This window comes from Notothenia coriiceps, unplaced genomic scaffold (genome assembly GCF_000735185.1).
Source record: "Notothenia coriiceps isolate Sejong01 unplaced genomic scaffold, NC01 NC01_scaffold00027553, whole genome shotgun sequence".
NCBI classification, from domain to species: Eukaryota; Metazoa; Chordata; class Actinopteri; order Perciformes; family Nototheniidae; genus Notothenia; species Notothenia coriiceps.
This window is the reverse complement of record NW_011360254.1, coordinates 1-20,000: the sequence shown is the minus strand read 5'-3', so window position 1 is coordinate 20,000 and position 20,000 is coordinate 1. Positions and strand designations below refer to the sequence as shown.

At 42.6% G+C, this 20,000-nt stretch overlaps 1 protein-coding gene across 1 annotated transcript; it reads left to right on the top strand.

The window, feature by feature from the left end:
• Positions 1-5,764: 5,764 nt before the first annotated feature.
• Positions 5,765-19,627, top strand: LOC104957686 (protein bassoon-like; the record flags this gene model as incomplete). The annotated part of the gene is made up of 5 exons (XM_010785342.1): positions 5,765-5,785; positions 6,252-6,698; positions 12,411-17,726; positions 19,009-19,176; positions 19,371-19,627. Coding segments are annotated over exons 1-5 (6,209 nt in total), but the record flags the coding sequence as incomplete, so codon positions are not given.
• Between the last annotated feature and the right edge of the window lie 373 nt (positions 19,628-20,000).

Genomic DNA, 20,000 nt, shown 5'->3' with positions numbered 1-20,000 from the left:
ATATCACTTGGGCCTTCAGTAAGATCCCTGTGGTCTTCTCCCATGCATATTGTGTTTACATACATGCAATAGTAGAAGTAACTAAGTACATTTAATCAAGTTGACTTAATTACTATTTGTCATACATGTACCTAACTTGAGTATTTCCATTGTATGCTAATTTCTACTTCTACTCCACTACCTTTTGAACACATGTTTTGTACTTTTGATTCCACTACAGTAATTTAATACTAATAGCTACCTGTTTACATATAAAACACATGACATCATTTTTTACATCAACTACCAATATACCCTTTAAAAACAACAACAATTGAATACTACATGTATTTGTTAGCAATAAAAAAAAATGGTTTAATATAATATTCTATAATAATATAATACTTTTAAAAGAGCATATTGTGCATAATGAGTAACTCCGATACTTAGTACATTTAGCTGACAATATACTATATGCTTTTACTTAAAGGTAATTTTGGAGAAACCGGCTCGAGATACACTTTTTCTTATATTCCATGGAATGCTCTTAACATCCCGATAGCAATGAATATCTTAAGTGCTCTGACAAAAAATCCATTAAAAAAATTCTTCTGTGGAAGCCGTAGTACTGTAAAAAGCACCATGGCCTACCTGCCTGTCAGCCTTCCATCTGTGCACAAACGTATCTCGTGCCCTCATTGGTCATGTGCGCGTTCGTGTGTGTTGGAGGAGGGGCTCTGTAAGGAAGTGGCAGATTTTTTCCTGTTGTGTATATTCAAATTCTAGCGCACTTGAGCTGGTTTCTCCAAAATTACCTAACCCACCTTTAAGTAACATTTTGAATTCAGGACTTTTACTTGTATTGGATTATTTTCATAACGCTCATAGACATCTCAAATATGACAAATAAATTCTTATGATGAAAATTAAATAGTAACTTTATTTGTCAAAAATATCAGAAATTATTATTTTTTCATACAGAGCATGTCTAGACCCCTTAATTCACCCCCAGAATTCCCCCATGAGCTAGCGAGACAAAGGAGAGAGAGAAAAGAAACAAAGTGAAAGGAGGAGACAGAGCTGAAGAGTCATGAATTAGGAACGTAGCAGTGAACAGTGGGGGGAGAAGTGCTTAAGTGGGACAACTCCTATGAAGTCTTTGTTGTCATGTTAAAGTGAGTCTCCCCACGTACGATGACTGATGCAACCTGTGCACCGAGCGGTGAAACCTGCCCCCGAAACTCGTTTGAGATGAAAAAACTTAAATGCAATTTGAAACCATAAACCATGATACGTTAAAAGGAAATAATATAATACATAGAATTACGACACTTTAGTTTGTTTTAGTATGCAGTTCTGCCTGCCACCAGGTATGATCTCGTGGGACCATAAAGGCTCAATCTATTGCACCATGAAAGTATGTCAACCGTTGGGCATCCAACACAGGAAGAGGTGAGCCGTTTTGTTTTCTTAGCTAACTATGATTATCTATCCCCAGTTAACAAAGAGTATTATTGCAAATACGTTGCAGTGTATTTCCCCATTAGCTGAAAAAGCAGACAGTGGATCAACCAAAGTAACGATTGTACACAAAATGCACTATGTCCTGTATTGACATTAAGGAAAACAGAAAGCAACAACAAAAACAGGTGGAAGGTTTTCTGTTTCCATGTGTCTCCAAAGTTGCGTCTGTCATTGCTACTCTGTCCCCACTCCAAGCCAGTGAGTCAGCTACATTACTAGAGGCCTCTCTGAATTACAGTGAGCGTGCATGACCCATGTGCACGTGTGGTGTCACTCATTTCCCCCTTTCTCCTTTCCTCTGCCCAGTGGGCTCCTCTTCTCCCCCTCTCTTCTTCCTCCCTCTGCTTGTCATCTCTCTCTTCTTCTGGTAAGCCTTCAGCTACAAAGGCCTCCTCCATTTTGCATTGAAGTGAACCGTGTGACTACGTGTGTGTGTGTGTGTGTGTGTGTGTGTGTGTGTGTGTGTGTGTGTGTGTGTGTGTGTGTGTGTGTGTGTGTGTGTGTGTGTGTGTGTGTGTGTGTGTGTGGTGTGTGTGTGTGTGTGTGTGTGTGTGGTGTGTGTGTGTGTTGTGTGTGTGTGTGTGTGTGTTGCTGTAGAGTGCAGCCTAAAGCTGCAGCCAGTGCTAGGGAAGTGTGCGCTTGAGCAGATCAATGGCATTCTGGGTAAAAATAGCCCTTGCGCTGTTGGAGGGAGAGAAAAGGGAGACGGAGGGTAAGAGCTGAGAGGAAGGGGCAAGATGGAAGTTTAATGATCATGTAGTGAAGAGAGGAACGAGAGGAACTGCAGTGCTAATGTGTGAAAAGAGTCGGACTAGAAGTGAACCGAGAGTAGGAAAGAAGCTTTGACTTAAGAGAAGTAGTCAAGTCAGTATTTTAAATTCAGCGAGTGCAACAGTTTGGCATGGTTGTCATGTAGTCCAATCTTATTTGACATTCTACCATTTTGGGGCTGGGCGAAAAACAAATATATGCATATCAACATTCTGCTGCCCGGAGTTCTGCTCACCAAACAAAAACAAACCGTCCAGCTTGTTAACTCGTTGGGACAGGTCTTTTTAGAAAGAGTTACCAACCTCATAGAGATCCTCATTGGAAACCCATCGTGTAAATGGAGGCTTATAGTTGGGTATATTACCACCACTAATAAACATACAGTCTGTGAACACCAACTAGCTCTAATAGTGGGTTACAAGGTGCTACCAGGCCATCTTATAATCCCTCCACCTGCTCCTGGGTCTGCCCCTCAGTCTCCTCCCAGCTTGATGTGCCTGGAACACCGACCTAGGGAGGCGGCCATTTGGCATCATTACCAAGTGCCAAACACCTTAACTGGCTCCTTTATACATAAAGGAGCAGCAGCTCTCTACCTTAGGGAACCTTATACCTGGAGATGCCAGCCAACCCCCGGAGAAAACCCATTTCGGCTGCTTGTATCCGCAAACTTGTTCTAATGGTGACCCAGCCTTAATGACCATATGTGAGGGCAGACACAAAGGCAGACTGGTACATTTATACAGTCCCCTGGTTTCCTGTTGAGAACCGTGGCCTCAGATTGGAGGGGATGATCTTCATCCTAGCCGCTCAATACTCAGTCGTGAAAGGATCCAATGAGTGCTATAGCAATAAATCCATGCATTAATTGGCTTTGAGCTAAGACATTTAAAAATGACATCCTTTCATAACCCTGGGTTCAAAAATGTTTAAATGCAGGTATTGATTGACTAGAGTGGTGTGGTACCAATAGGCACTGAATTGTTTCGCTTTAAGGTATCGAGCACTGATACCCAGCCTTACTTACAAGTGAACTGAGTAGAAATAATTCAGACTTCTTTTTACTACTTTCCCTTATATTTTGTGACCATGTTTTTTGTTTTACTGACTAACTACGAAAAACCAAGTTGGGGAAGCACCTTCTTCTGGAGTAATCCATTTTACCCAAAGCGTTTGCATTTTCCGACCCATCTTTACACACATACTGTATATTAGTAGAAGAAGTGTATCACGAGAAATAACAAGAGACAAAGAGGCAAAACAATCCAATACCACAAAGATGTCCTCAGGGACAAATACAACAAATATGTCTCCTTCATTAATGGTTCATTCGAATGCCTTTCTTTGGCCAAGGGGTAAAATGCGGACTGAACACAGTAGTGAGTTATTTACGCAGAATTGTCATAAATCAAATCCAGTGGTGGAAGAAATATAATGTGCAACTGAGATGGAGGAGAAAAAAGCACAACAAACAGTACTGAATAAGAGATAACAAATAAATATAGAAGGGGGGTGGACATTTTTTTGGAAAGAGACACAGAGCTGGAAGGCAGAGAAGAAATACAGGAGGACAATTCCAAGAAACGCTGAACAGATTTTGAAAGGTAACTTAGAAAGAGAGTGCGACATAAAGAGAGAAAATACATCTGAAAGCAGAATTAGGACTGATGGAGCTTTTTAGTGAACATTATTGACAGGAGGAGAAAAGGCCAGATGTTTGTGCTATGTAGGTTAAGTGGTGCAGCAATGGGCTACTCTTTGACACACACACACACACACACACACACACACACACACACACACACACACACACACACACACACACACACACACACACACACACACACACACACGTGTCATGATGTGATCTGTAGGACTGAATACACTAGCCTTGGGAAAGGAAGGACATGAATTCACTTTAGGGTCTAAAGATGATTCACCCATCGCATACGCTACTGCTTTAGTGTACACACATACAGTATTGTATGATAGTTAAAGTAGTTGCAACTGTTTGCACTTAAATCTTTAATGTAAGGGAGGCCCACTTTCTTCCGCTTTTCTTTAAATCCTTATGTCCGTCATGCTTGGAGCAGACTCAAAATTAGGTCTGTTCTGCAGCTCGGATTGCACAAATGTTTTGAGCCTTGCATCAGTTATTTCTGAACATGTTTGATGGTAGAGTCATTTTGGCGGGAGAAAGACGTTCAAAGGAAGCTGTGTTGTTTCCAAAAAGAGTAGCAAGAAACAGTCCTACGTGTTAAAGTAAACATTTAAACATTATGGATTTTCACAACCATTGTGTCTATGTCCTATCATACCGAAATCTCGGTCTCATTTTGTGTCTTTAACATTGAAGATAATACCACAACAGACTTAGACTAAAATGGTTATTAAAAAGTACAGTCTTGAAATGAAGCCTATATAGTGATGCTGTACAGAAACAAACCTTAACATATTCATTACACAACATTAATAACGCTATAAAAAGCATTTCTAAAAAAGTATCTTTTACCTTGTGATTTAAGTACAGTCATCTTTTACTTTACCTGACCAAGTAGTTTAGTTGCCTAACCCCTAACCCTAACCCTTTAACATCACCATGGTGTTTTGTTGCATTTTTTGTTTCTACTTTCAATTTACATGGGGACATTTGTTTCCCTCAAAATGTAATTTAGAATCCAGTTTATTTGTTTGTTTTAGTAGACAGGGTTGTCGCTATGGAATTGTCTTATGCAAGGGATTCAGAGAAAGAGAGATACAGAGATCAAAAAGAAGAGGAGAGGGAGGGGAGTAAGAAAGAGGTTTGGTGGGTTTTGTGTAGAGCATATTTGATGAGTGGGTGGAAAAGAACAGAGATAGGAGATAAGTGTTCATCAGGGAGGGCTGCATCTGTCAGTTATTCATTACATAAGTAATATGGATGCTCTTTAGTACAGAACGGCATCAGTTACTATCCTGTAGAGAGGGGATAAAAGAGAGATGTAAACACAATCTGTATACTTCAGACCGATATACAGTTTATAAACCCTTAATATTCCCTTATTAAGATGACAAAACAAGGCATTACATTTGGTTCAATACATAAATGTTTTTAAACACAAAATTTGCTGAATTTATCTATTTTGCCAAACTTGTGTTGATCTGTTTGGACATTCCAGAGATCACCTGTCAATCAGATACCGTGAGTCTTTAACCCGAGAAGTTAACGAAGAACACATCATTCAAGATGAGAAGTACAGAAGGAGAAACGGTTATACATATTTAACCTTATGACTTTAATGTAGCCTTTTACATTAAAACATTTTGAAACTTACACCTGATTTTGTTATGCATTCTCCTTTACTCCTAAGATATCTAACCTTTTTGCCCTTTGACGTTTATTACCAACCCTGACGTCTGTTATCTGTCTTAAGGAATGGGAGGCCTCAGCTATTTGATATTCCCAGTTTATGACCGGTCAACTCTCGGTCACAAATGGTTTATGGTTACGATGGCTTCGAGGCCATTAAGGGTCAGACATTTGATTCAGTGCCCCCAGATGTTTAGGCTATCTCCCCCAATATGTTGATTACTCTCTGTAAAGCATTTAAAAGGTCTAGCAGGAGAGAGACGCGGCTGCATTGATGTGGCAACCCACCCGGGCAGTCAGAACCTCTGGCTGCTGTGACTTTTGATGTTAATCCTCCGGCCGACTTGTAATAAACCATCAGTGTTTGACATCAAAGCTCCAACTCTCCTCGTGTCTCTCTGAGTCCTGACTCTCCATTGCTACAGAAGTTTCCCTTAGAGTGCCCAATGTTCCTTAGCACCTGTACTAGTTGTAATGCTTTGGACTCTTGCATTGGCAATGAGCTTGAAGGAAAATCTTAGAAATGTTGGACGTAATATAATTATATTGAAATAAGTGTTTTTTTGTGCTATTGTTAACAAGCTCGTTGTCACTAACCATGTTTCTTTTTTTACTCTCTGTTTTCCAGAAAAAGGAGTGGTTATGTCTCAACTGCCAGACCCAGCGGCTGTTGTCCGGAGGAGGTCTGGACGAACCTCCCCTTCCTGTTCCTCACCCTTCTCCCAAACACTTGCCAATGGGCTCACCCCGTCACCAGATGCCAGCCAATCAGCAAAGCCCTCTCCACAAGGCCACCAATCAGCAGGGGCCCAGGACTGCCCAGCCGCAAATGCAAAAAGCGCAGACGGGAAGTGGCGTGAGCGGACTGTTTGCTCCAACTGCGGCTAAACAACTAACGGACACCAAGACAACGACACCTGTGTCATCCACAGAGACCCAGAAACCTCTGAAACCCACAGAGGAGAAGCCAAAACCCGAGCCTGAGAACCAAACTGACAAAGACACCAAAACCTCCCAGAAGAAAGGAGAGCCCATCACACCGATCAAGGAAATGAAGAAGTCCAGGCACTATGACGTAAGTCTGATTCCTTTTTTATTACATTGCTTCAGCCTGGTGTACAACTCTGTATGTTAAGCTATGGAAAATGAACAAAAGTTGACTAATCAAACAGTTGAATAGCTTGTGGAAAGTGAACCAAATAGAAGAAGAATTAGGCTGATTATCAGTGAATTATCTGTGGAAACCATAGTGTAACATACAAACATTATGTACCTAAGATTGCTTGTGAGCTTTTTAGCTATTATAGCATATATGGAGGTTGAGAATGCTTGGCTGTTTCAGCGTGGCAATGCTTCACATTCATAGTTTTTTCCATCATACTTCATGATCATAATGGAAGCTCTTGTTCATTGGCAGATATGTGTAGTACATTACATTGCATTTAGCTGACGCTATCCAAAGCGACTTACAATAAGTGCATTCGACCAAGAAGATACAAACTTGAAGAAAACAGAATCATATAATAGACCCTCCAGAAAAACGCGGGCAAAAATCCTTGATTATGCGGGCTAAATTCCTTGATTATGCGGGCTAAAATCCTTGATTATGCGATTAAATATGCGGGGTTTTATGTGATTTTATGCGGTGAAATTGCGGGAAGTTGCGAAATATGCGGAAAGTTGCGAAATATGCTAAATATGCGGGGAAAAAGAATAACAATTTTTTTAAATATTGAGCTGTCTTATTTATTCTCTCTCACACACAACCTGCCACTAACGTTAAACCCCTTTACTATTCAATTAAACACATTCAATGTTTACTTATTGTAAAAGCAATTGGGCTATTTTAATCTCACACACACACACACACCCCCCCACTTCGTTTCTTGTAGCCCTCGAAAGGGTTTTGGAGGTTGATGCCTCGGTGAGCGTGAGTCGTTTGGCTTTCTTGTCCGCAGCAACAGAAAGCATTTTCGAATGTTTGAATGAATCAAAGTGGGTCGTCACCGTCGATTTTCTCTTATGCTCCAACACACAGTTGCACGGGGTGCAGAATAGTTTCCCCCCACTTTTTGCCCGGTCTTTAGTTGAAATGTTCGTCGGTAAATGAGATGGATTAGATTTTTTTCATCTTGGTGTTTTCTCTATCGTGTGAGCTCCACACGTTCACTCTATACAGTGTTGTTTACATTCTGTGATGCGCGAGCTGATGACGTCACGTCAAGACGAGTTAACTTTTTTTTTTCTCAATTTTGTGTGAAAAAATGCGGGGATTATGCGGCCTTTTGATAAATATGCGGGATTTTAAAAATCTGCGCCATTTTGCTGATTATGCGGTAAATTCTGCGATCGCAGAATCGCGTTTNATCATCACTACTTCACGTCAAGACGAGTTAACTTTTTTTTCTCTCAACTTTGTGTGGAAAAATGCGGGGATTATGCGGCCTTTTGATAAATATGCGGGATTTTAAAAATCTGCGCCATTTTGCTGATTATGCGGTAAATTCTGCGATCGCAGAATCGCGTTTTTCTGGAGGGTCTAATATACGGGACAGTTTTGAGATTTTTTTCAAATGCCGTTGCCATGGCAACACAATGCTCGCCATGAAACACGGTTTTCTCATAACTTCAGTGAAAATGCTCCAAACGGCCCAAAACTTCACAGGTTTGGTAACGATGCAGCCATCAACGCATCTAAGCGTATTATGGGGTGTCATCAAATGCCGTTGCCATGGCGACAGACCACTCGTCATGAAACAAAATGTCGCTGTAAGTCCAATGGACACGGTCCAATCGTCCCACAATCTTCACTTGTATATCACCGGTCCATGCCTCAACAGCTCTACGCCAAATCTGAGATCTCACCATATGCCGTTCCCATGGAAACGCATCCCTCGCCATAACACACGATGTCGCTTTACATTGACTCCTATGGAAATGTTCACCAAGTGCTCAAACTTCACATGTGTGCTAACAGTCCAGCCGTGACGACATCTACGTGAGAGTTTTGAGATCTCTTCAAATGCCATTGCCATGGTAACACAAGGCTCGCCATGAAACACGGTTTTCTCATAACTTCAGTGAAAATGCTCCAAACGGCCCAAAACTTCACAGGTTTGGTAACGATGCAGCCATCAACACATCTAAGCGTATTATGGAGTGTCATCAAATACAGTTGCCATGGCGACAGATCATTCGCCATCAAGTTAGTTCAGAAGTTTGCAGTTCAAATATTCTGCTGCTTTTTCTTGTATTTAGACTTTTCTTTTCTTTTTTCTTATTTCACATTCAAGTCCCCTCTATTCATGAACCCTTTAAAGTAGTCAGCCACGCCACTTATATACAAGGTGTGACTGTGGCTTTGTGAGTTAATCTTTCAAATAGAAGGTTTGCTTGTTTGATTCAAGCTTTTGTAGTCAATATGTCAAGGTATTTATCCCTAACATTTTATAATCTANTTTTTCTCATTTTGTCTCTCATAGTTAAGGTATACCTAGGATGAAAATTACAGGCCTCTATCATCTTTTTAAGTGGGAGAACTTGCACAATTGGTGGCTGACTAAATACTTTTTTGCCCCACTGTAAGTGCTTTGTTAGAAATTCTATTGCTCGAAGTGGAGTCGAAAGAGATGAGTTTTCAGTCTGCGCCGGAAGATGTGTAAGCTTTCTGCTGTCCTGATGTCAATGGGGAGCTCATTCCACCATTTTGGAGCCAGGATAGCAAACCCACGTGTTTTTGCTGATGGGAACTTGGGTCCCCCTCGCAGTCCGGGTGCAGCGAGCTGTTTGGCTGATGCAGAGCGGAGTGCACGTGCTGGGGTGTACGGTTTAACCATGTCCTGGATGTAGGAAGGGCCAGATCCATTCACAGCATGGTACGCAAGTACCATTGTCTTGAAGTGGATTCTAGCAGTTACTGGAAGCCAGTGAAGGGAGCGGAGGAGCGGCGTGGTGTGGGAACATTTTGGAAGCTTGAAGACCAGACGAGCCGCTGCATTCTGGATGAGCTGCAGAGGTCGGATGGCACATGCAGGTAGACCAGCCAGGAGGGAGTTGCAGTATGTAGTAGACAGGATTTTGCCTACACTTGACCTTCAAAATCCTCGCAAGATATGGGAAAAGTCCATATTAACAAGGCTTAAATCAAGTTGATACTTGCGTAAACTATTCTGCACATCTGTACCTTTGTTTAAATGTATACTTATCGTGTGTACATACCAGAAATATTGTATTTTAATGAAGCTCACAGTAAACCCTGATCAGGTGTTGTACAGGCAGCTGGTCAACGGCAGGATCAAACGTGACTGCTTCCTTTAGGGTTCAAAGAGCAGATGCCCTCTCCTAGCTTCCCTATCTCAAAATGCTTTCTAAAAAGCTAATAAAACGACCCCAGGAAAGTCGGCGTACAACTTGTACAACTGTTTTCATGTCATCCATGCTTGTTGCCATTTTTCTGTTTCTATATTTTCATGAATGTAGCTAAGAAGCTAGCTAGCTATGGAGCAAGACTGCATGTCCCCATTCTTACTTCCACTTCAGGTCCCCTAAATTTAAAACACACTCAGCAGCAGACTTAACACTTTGTTGACTTTGGTAGTACAGCCCACTGGCAAATATTACTGTCCCAGCAGAATCTGACCTAGAAAGATACATCTAATAAATGGACCATGTGACCAATGGACTTGCGAAGCGTATGTTGTCACACGTGGGAAATGTATGTTAAGATTTTACATCATCATGTATCCTGCCAGCGACCGGCAGCCTGTTGCCACATTAGATATCCTCCAACGTTTCCCTCAAGGGTTTGAATGCTGTGTTTAGAGTCCAGATGTAAGTAAATGTTTGACAGTGGCTTCTTGAGGCCATTCATGCTACTCTGAATATAGCTTATATTACATATTTGTGATGACTAATGCTCATAGATAAGCCTTAAAAAGGTTGAAACGACTCCATATGACTCCATAATCCTACAATATCTTTGATGTTTTCCACACAAATCTGACATTAGTTTCTCATGAGTATCTTAAACCTATTCTGAAAATTGTTCTCAGCTGCTGCATGCTGTTATAATTTTGGGACTGAAGTTAAATCAAAGGCGAAATGCAAATACAACACATTGTGCTCTTGCCAATATACCTTTGTTTATTGGTTTTATCTGCAGTTTCATTCAACTCTTTTAAAATGTACATGACTACAGTATCTACTGAGATGCATCAAGGTTTATTCTGGGAGCCTTCATGTGTTCACGATGAAATGGGATAGTTTTTGGTTTAGTAACAACCATTTGGAAACACACTTTCATGTTTGTTTGAATGACCTTTTCTCTGGTAAAAAGAAAATATTAGGACCCATGTTTGTTTGTTTTTTGTTGCATTGTTGGCTAATCTCTCATTCGACTCTTTAAATACTTTTTTATTTAAAGCTTGTTTTGTTATCTTGAATTTCTTGTGTAATCGTCACTATGTTAAAAATGACTCTAATATTTAATGTGAATTATATTTCAATTCTGTTTTGTGATCACAGCTTAGACCCAATGTTAAATATAGTAGGATATACAGTAGTCATGGTATGTTATGAGACACCCTATTATTGGACGTCCATGGCTGTTTGGAAAGCAGGTCATTGATTCCCTGCTCACAGACTTGCTGATGCTGCAAGTGGCAGCATGCATGGACTACCTGAGGGAGTGAGAGAACAAAAGAGAGGGAGTGATATAATTGTAGATTTCTTACTCGGCGGCAGCCCTCGCACTCCCTGAAATATTGATTAAGATTGGCTGCTTTGGGCCTTTTCAAAAGCAGAGCAGACCTTCCTCATCAAGGTAGCTGCTAGGAATTTAAAGTGGGGAGAACTCAAAGTAAAGTCTCCTTTTGATATATTGTCATTGTTTGGAGGTTTTCTCGCAAACATTTCCTTAATTTTGTTATCTATTTCGCATTCTGTCCTCCATCCCCCTTTCATTCACGAGGTTAGTCACTTTGAAATTATGATTTGGCATGTTATTAACAGACATCTGAGACAGAGCCATTGATGACCGAGTTTTGGTTATATGTTCTAGTCAAGTTACCTTCTCAATCGTCATGATCAAAAAACAAAATCTACTAAAAACGCAATTTGACTCTCCTCTTTCCATCAATGGCTCAAAAAATGGTTAACAAACCTTACAACTGTAAGCCACTTTATGAAAACTGTATAATGAAATATGTAATGTAATGTCCAAATGATGTCATATATTATATTGGTGGATATTTGCTTTTTCAATAAATCTCACCATGCCTTGAATGTATTGATTTAGTTTAATGTTGTATAATATTATTTCTTAATTACATGTTTTAATTCTAAATAAAATGTCAATGTTTTTATATCCAGCTTCAGAAATAGGAAAGCAAATCTGTGCATATTTTCCCCACTGTTTTCCTGTATAATTTACATCCATAGGGTTAGGACCAATAGCTGCAAGCCTTTTCTCTAATGTGTTCTCTTTTAATTAATTTCTGCGATGCGGTTTTATCAAGATTGTTTAAGCAAGTGATGAATAATGAGTATACATATTGGACAAGCAATTCCTACATTATATTATAGATAAATACTTAAAATAAAAAAGAAACCATTCCTTTTTACATCTAAACAATCTAATTCTAAATATATGTGGGCTTAAATTGTATGCATAGCAAGGTGTTTATCCAGAATCAACACATTCTTACACTGCATTAATTATGACTTTAATTTGAAACCCTAACTTTCCCTAATCTAATACATTCTTCTCTCTTTCTTGTTCTCTCTTTAGGATACAAAAAACAACAGCACCCATGACTTGTCACGCAGCCCTCAGAGCCTCAGTGACACCGGCTACTCCTCTGATGGCATCTCCAGCTCCCACAGTGAAATCACAGGTCTAATCCAAGAAGAGGAGATGAAGCTGAGCGAGAGGGGCATCACTGGACGAGGCTCCCCACCGAGCCCTTCAGAAATCACCAAGCTAGAGAGCTCCATGAGGCCTTTGCTGGAGAAGAGCCTGTCTGAAGACAAGGGGGACAGAAGAGGGAGGAAGCACAGAGACTTGGATGACAGAGGGAAGCAGCGCCCACGCTCCCTGTCAATCCCACCAGATTCATACGACTCTGACGAGGAGTTGGAGGATATAATGGAGGAGGAAGAGGACGGAGGAGAATGGGAGGGTAAACGGAAGGAAGTGAAGGAGGAGAAGAAGGAGAAGAAAAACAAGGAAAAAGAGGCTGAGCCCACAGAAATGACAGATGAAGAGTTCATGAGGAGACAAATAATGGAGATGAGCGCTGACGAAGAAAATGAGGATGAAGAAATGGAGGAAGAAGATGAGGAGGAAGATGAAGGATATGGCTACCAGAAACCCAAAAAGAGCCACCTTAAACATGTCTCTGACTCAGGTAAGGAGAAAAGACGTCTTCAGCACCACTCCAGCAGTTTTGAGGAGGAAACAAAGAGCTCCTCTGATGTCTATAAAGGCTCAATGGAGGAGGGTGAAGATGATTTGATGGCACAAGGAGGCTTGAGGCGCTTCAAAACCATTGAACTTAATAACACCAGTAGCTTCAGCCGGGACATGGAGCTGGGCAATGAAAATGACTTGAGCCTCGATCGGGAACCAGAGCTTGAGATGGAAAGCCTGACAGGATCTCCCGAAGAGCGTTCTCGGGGCGACTACTCCTCCACCGTGCCAGCTAGCTCATCCTCATATGGCTCAGGCCAGTCTCCTACTTCGATCTCATCGATGGAAGAGGACAGTGACAGTAGCCCCAGCAGGAGGCAAAGGCTGGAAGAGGCCAAGCAGCAGAGGAAAGCGCGCCACCGCTCCCACGGTCCACTCCTTCCCACCATTGAAGACTCTTCAGAAGAGGATGAGCTGAGAGAGGAAGAAGAACTTCTGAGAGAACAGGAGAAGATGAGGGAGGTGGAACAACAGAGGATACGGAGCACAGCACGAAAGACCAAGAGGGATAAGGAGGAGCTTAGGGCTCAGAGGCGCAGAGAGAGATCCAAGACACCACCTAGCAATCTTTCACCCATTGAAGATGCTTCTCCAACCGAAGAACTGAGACAGGCGGCAGAAATGGAAGAGCTCCATCGTTCATCTGCTTCAGAATATTCCCCTCAGAGTCTGGACTCAGAGGCTGAGGGGTACGAGTCAAAACTTTACAAGTCAGGCAGCGAATACAACCTGCCTACCTTTATGTCTCTCTACTCACCAGTAGATAAATCATCAACTACAACAACCACCACAGCACCATCTTCTACTTCCAAACCTCTAAAGAGTGCTGAGGAGGTTTATGAGGAGATGATGAGGAAGGCAGAGATGCTTCAGAAACAACAGAAGCAACAGCAACAACCAGCAAGACATGGGCAGTGCTATGAAGAGGATGTTAATGGACAAGGGTATGAGGAGGAGTATGAATATGAACAAGATCAATCATATGACAATGAGGCAGTGGAGACAGAAACAGATATTTATGAAGAGATCAGACAAACATCTCAAAACATTACCAAGATGCAGCAGGCCACTGATGAGCAAGTAGAGATTGAGAGCTCCTACCCGGACAAGCAGCTCCTTGACACAGGCTCAGCCTTTGCTAAGCTTCTTGAGCAAAGCAATGCTCTGCTAACTCCAGGTACAAGCCCCACCCAGGTGTCAGCTCCTGTCTCCTTTGCTGAGACTGGAGGACGAATTCCTGATGTCCGAGTAACACAGCACTTCTCTATAAAGGATGGTCACAAAGACAGGATCAAAAGCCAAGCAGGAAAGAATGGAATTACTCCAGCAGTGGCTGCCACTACTATCGCAGCTTATGGAGTTTATGCCAGAGATGCAGTAACAATTTCTCAGACCAGTACAAGTTGCACTATGACCACTACTCAGTCAAGTATGTATAGTCGACAAACAGCAAGTCCTGCCACATCTTCAACTACAGTCTCAAGTGTATGCAGCAAGATTGCAGAGATTACCCAGGCATACAGTCAAAGGGAAGTGATCACCAGAAGGGTAGGGGAGACCAGGGATGTCCAAGTGAGAGACAGCTCTACATCTTCCACTGAGAGAATCATTGAGCCACGTTCTCCCAAGTATACTACTTATTACAGGAGCACCAGTCCTCCTCTTTCTCCATCACCCCCAACAATGAGTCCCACCCATTCACCTTCCAGAAGGAATACTGCTGAATTCTCGACACAGACTTTCAGTTCAGCATTACGAAGGTCTGAGTCAGCTGGCGCTGAGCCTACGTCTCCAGTGACTGCTCAGGGAACCCAAACATCAAATCGATCAGTGTCCCCACGGCTCTATCACCAACAGTCTTCCCAGGATACCCCATACTCCCCACCTCCAAGCCCTGCTAGGCCAATGACAGTCAACACTGCTACTTCTCCCCTGTCTTCGCCCACCCGATTTAGTCGCCAATCAACATTTGACAATTACTCCCCATGTAACAGCCCTCCAGATACGCCACCTTACCACCAGTCTCCCACACGTAGTTTCTGCACAACACAAAGAGTGGAAAAAGTAAATGTTGGAACTAGTATGGTCACCACAGCCAGCCATTACACCAGAGGATCCATGTCAATGGACAACATCTCCCTCTGTCGAATATCTACAGTGCCAGGCACTTCTAGGGTAGAGCAGGGTCATATGATCCAAGGTGGGAGTGTCGTGGACCTCAGAACAGCCACAAAACCAGCTCCTATTATCATGACTGACCAGGGAATGGATCTCACTTCATTGGCCACCGAAAGCAGAAAATATCACGGTGGATCAGAGGGTAGCAGGCATTCAACAATTGTACAGCCCATGATTATGAACCTGAACACCCAGGAGATCATCACTCCAACAACTGTGAGTGTCACTGTGGCTGCCTCCATGTTCATGACCCAGCCAAAACAGCCATCAGTCTATGGTGATCCACATCACAACCAAGTGGATCTTGGTCAGGGCATGGGTACTGCTATGTGTCTTTCCCAGAACAAACCACTAATTTCCCCTCCAACTGACCCAGCAATACCAAAAATTGATGCCAAACTGGAAGACCTCAGTATCCAACAGAAAGAGCTACAAATACAGCAGGAGAAGCTGCAGATGCAACAACAGATACTTGAACAGCAGTTGCATCAGCATCACCAGATGCAACATCAGCAACAAACGGCATCTGCTTTGGCGAGGTACAGCCTTACCGGACAGATCTCACCTTTATTGAAAAAAGACTTGCTAGTCAGTCAGACTAGCGCTGCCTCAGCTGTGGTCAGTGCTGTAACACCAATAATGAATCCTGAGCTGTATGGTGCAGGTCCTGTTGAGCTGAGAGGAAGGCCCAGTCCTCCTGGTGTGATATCAGGAGCTAAATCTCCACATAGCATGGTAGTACAGATGGACGTAGGGCCAGAGAAGGCGAGGGCTGTGACTCAGCTAGTGAAGGTAGAAGAAGGACAGGATGCTATGGATTTGACAGAAGGCCAATTTAAACCTGACAACCAACCAGCTTGCTGTGATGTTGTATACCGACTTCCATTTGGTGGAAGCTGTGTTGGTGGCGAGACAGAGGGCATAAGGCCTCCATCTGCCCCACCTCTTACCTATGAGTCTGATCAAGAAAGACAATCCGGAGGGTACCTTGATTATCCAATGGATGAACGTAAGGCCTACACATTACCATTCCCCGGAAGGCTCCAGCCTTCGATGTCTGATACAAACCTTGCTGAAGCTGGGCTACAGTCCTACCACTCCAAACTAGAACCACACATCCAAACTTCAGCAGAACTTGCTATGGATCTAACTGCTATGAAACAAGGTTATGGAGGGTTCATAGGGTTGCAATATGGCTCCTATACAGATTTACGGCATGGAGGAGACATCACAGCCCAAGCACTGCCTATAAGGAGATATAATTCCTTGTCTAACATCAGTTCAGACTATGGCTACTCTGCTCGTGACATTGCTGGCTTCCAAGAAGCGAACTTGGCTCAGTACAGTGCTACAACTGCCAGGGAGATCAGCCGTATGTGTGCAGCACTCAATACCATAGATCGATATGGAAGCAACCCAGACTTGATGCAGTTTGGTAGTTTGGGGAGAGGAACTGGGCCTGGGGCTGCCAGGCTCGCAGCAAGTCTTGGCATCAGGCCAAACCTTCTTTTTGGAACAGACGGGAAGCCAATTTCCCACAGTCAAGCACTAACCAACCTTATCAATGCAAGGCAGGCTAGTCTCAGGGCTATGTACCCTACTGCTATAAGGTCCTCTGATGGGATGATTTACTCCACCATTCAGACCCCCATTGCTTCTACACTTCCCATTACAACTCAGCCTGCCTCTGTTCTTCACCCAATACTGAGGGGGGTCTACAGGGCATACCCCTCTGCCAACATGACACCTGTGCCCCTATCCAGTCTCAGCAGACTACCAATGAGCCCCAGAGTACCCTTAACCGGACAAGCTCCAGTCCGTTACCCAGCTCCAGGTCTTCTCCAAACAACGTCAATCGCTGCCACTACTGCTGGTGTTGCACCAGTAGGTGCCCCAGTGTATATTTCTTTGACAACTACAAGCTCTACAGTCCAGGATGAACCAGTTTACCTCGGTAGAGGTGCACCCTCATCAACAGAGGTCACCTCAGTACAAGGAGTTGTCATACCAATAGAGCCACAGCAGCAGCCTATAAACCTGTCCCAGGCCCACCTGAACAGTCAACAACAACAACAGCAACAAGTGGCAACTGCTCAACAGCATCCTCCAGCAGCCTATGCCTACCCACCCTCTGCTCCTTCACACAGTCACGGCTACAGCCAACCTCCAGCGGGCCCCTCTGCCCCAACTGGTGGCTTACCCATTGCAGGGGGTCTTCCTTCCTTCCCTCCACCAGGTGCCGTTCATAAGGAGGGTGAATCCGAGGCAGAGAGGCTACATCGGCAGCAGGAGCAGCTTCTGCAGATGGAGAGGGAGCGCGTTGAGCTGGAGAAATTACGACAATTGCGCCTGCAGGACGAGCTGGACCGAGAAAAGATGGAGCTGAAACTGCACAGGGAGAAGGAGCAGATGCTGGTGCAGAGAGAGTTAAACGAACTGCAGAACATCAAGGACCAGGTACAGGGAGAAACAGGAGGCGGAATGGAGAGTTTGATAGTTGGTGTCCTGTTTTTTGTTTTGTGGTTGTTGGTTTTGCCATTGATATTGTTTTGTTTTAAGTTGTTTTGGTGGTGTATCTTATTGTGTTATTACAATTTAAATGTTTTTCTTTTTTAATATCACACCTTAGATGTGCAAGCAGTAAACTGAGTTGAAAACAACAATACATAATTTGCTAAATGTATATATATACTGTATACGTACAGCATACATTTTTATTAAGTCCTCAAACAAATTGCTTTAAAATTCTGTTATTGTAAGAGAAAATGGGATTGGATTTATTGATGGCTTTTATGTTCAGAGAAATGTTTGCATCCAAAACCCTTACAAAGATTTGGTTAAAGTTGTTGCTATAGTCTGCATGACATGTAGTTGGATTTATCCTGGTTATAAGGTGTCCATGCACATGCCTGTAGTATGTGTGATATGAACTGATAATGCTCAGATGTTGGTTTCATGTTTCATGTGTTGGTTTGATTGATATTCATGGAAATGGAAAGTGTTTTGATATTCAATTTTTTAGACTGAAAGAAAAGAAAAGTTGATTCCATTAAGTTGTGTTTATCTTATCACCAGCAAGTACCCATTTAAGTATATCACTTTTCTTAGCAACAGAAAGGCTAACATGACGATTTTCTCCTTTTTTGATAGAACAAGCAGTTGAAAATCTTTCAAGTAAACTCAGTTAAACAGGTGTGGAAGCCTTCCTTAATGAGAATGAACTAGAGATGGAATGTTTAATATTCATCTCATACCCGGCAATATTAGCAAAAATCCTAGCGCCTTCTTTGCATTGGCTTGCCATTTTTGCAACAAAGAAAATTACATATTTTCTTATGAGCATTATGTGACTGGCAACAGCATTAACCACTACATGCTGCACTTCATTTATGTTGCGCTTCCATTCTTGCTTTTTGCAATATATAGAGGTTTGACTAACGTGGAAACATTTTTCAAAACTAATCCATCAGCACAAGAATGTCCCATTCAGTGTCAGGAGTCTTTGATCATCTGCTTAACAACCAGTTGTGCCAATAACTCAACAACTTTGTCCTCTTCTGTCCTACTCTCTTTTTCTGTTCCTATGTTTCATCATTCATTTGTCTTGTTTGATCATTTCATCTCGTCCCAACATGTTAACTGTCACCGTCCTCTGCTACGCTTCTCCATCTTTTTCATGTTTTGTCGTTTGTCGACTTGTGCTTCTTCCTGTTCCCCCTTCCACCGACATTATTATTAGGTTCTACAGCAACAGCAACAGGAACGCGAGAAACAACTGGTTCTCCAGAGGGAGCAGCTGGCCCAGCAGAAGTCCCAGCTAGACCAGATCCAGTCTTTACAGCATCAGCTCCAGCAACAGCTTGTAGAGCAGAAGAGGCAGAAAACAGCTTTAGCTCAGAGCATGCAGGTGAGGCGCATTGGCAGCTGGCTTGAAAATGATGTGACATGCTTGTATGATTGAATTAAAGATTGATGATGCAGGCTTAAGCTCTGGTGCATACGTATAAGTGATCTCAATGTGTGCTCTAGTGCTTGTCATTCTCAGTTGAATCAATGATGGTTGACCATTATCAACCTTAAAATAATTGTTTCTATCTTCAGTTGGATGTGAATGAACAGCCTTTGCCCTCCTTCACCGACTCTCAGGCGGGCTACCGTTCTCTCCCCAACTCCTCGTCCGATATGTGTCTGAGGAGCCAGCAGGAGCCCATGGATACCAGGAGCAACATGAGGAAACACAGCTCCATGACCAGGCTGAGTAGAGACAGCTTGGACGGAGAGGGCGTGGTGTTTTACGGCTCCCCCCGCAGGAATGTGGACAGCTGTGTGCAGACAGACGATGAAGATGGAGAGGAGAGGTGTGTTTGTATATTGGGCAAGGATTACCTTTATGGCATTCCTACTCAGTTACCATTTGTTTTTAATAAAACAAGAGACACGCTTATGCAGCCTTTATGATGAATACAAAAAAATGTTGAAAAGATATATATATATATATATATATATATTGTCTGATGTGCATCTCCATCACTGAGGCCGATGCGATGCCCACCTCGATACGTTGCCAACGATACGATACATTAACAATACATTTGAAGCACCGGGCGATGCGATACGATTTGATTCAACATTATACGATTCGAGGCGATACGATGCGATTCAACACAATGCAAAATAATGATACAATTCAATATGGTACGACAGAGGATTTTGTTTTATTCCTTATATGCA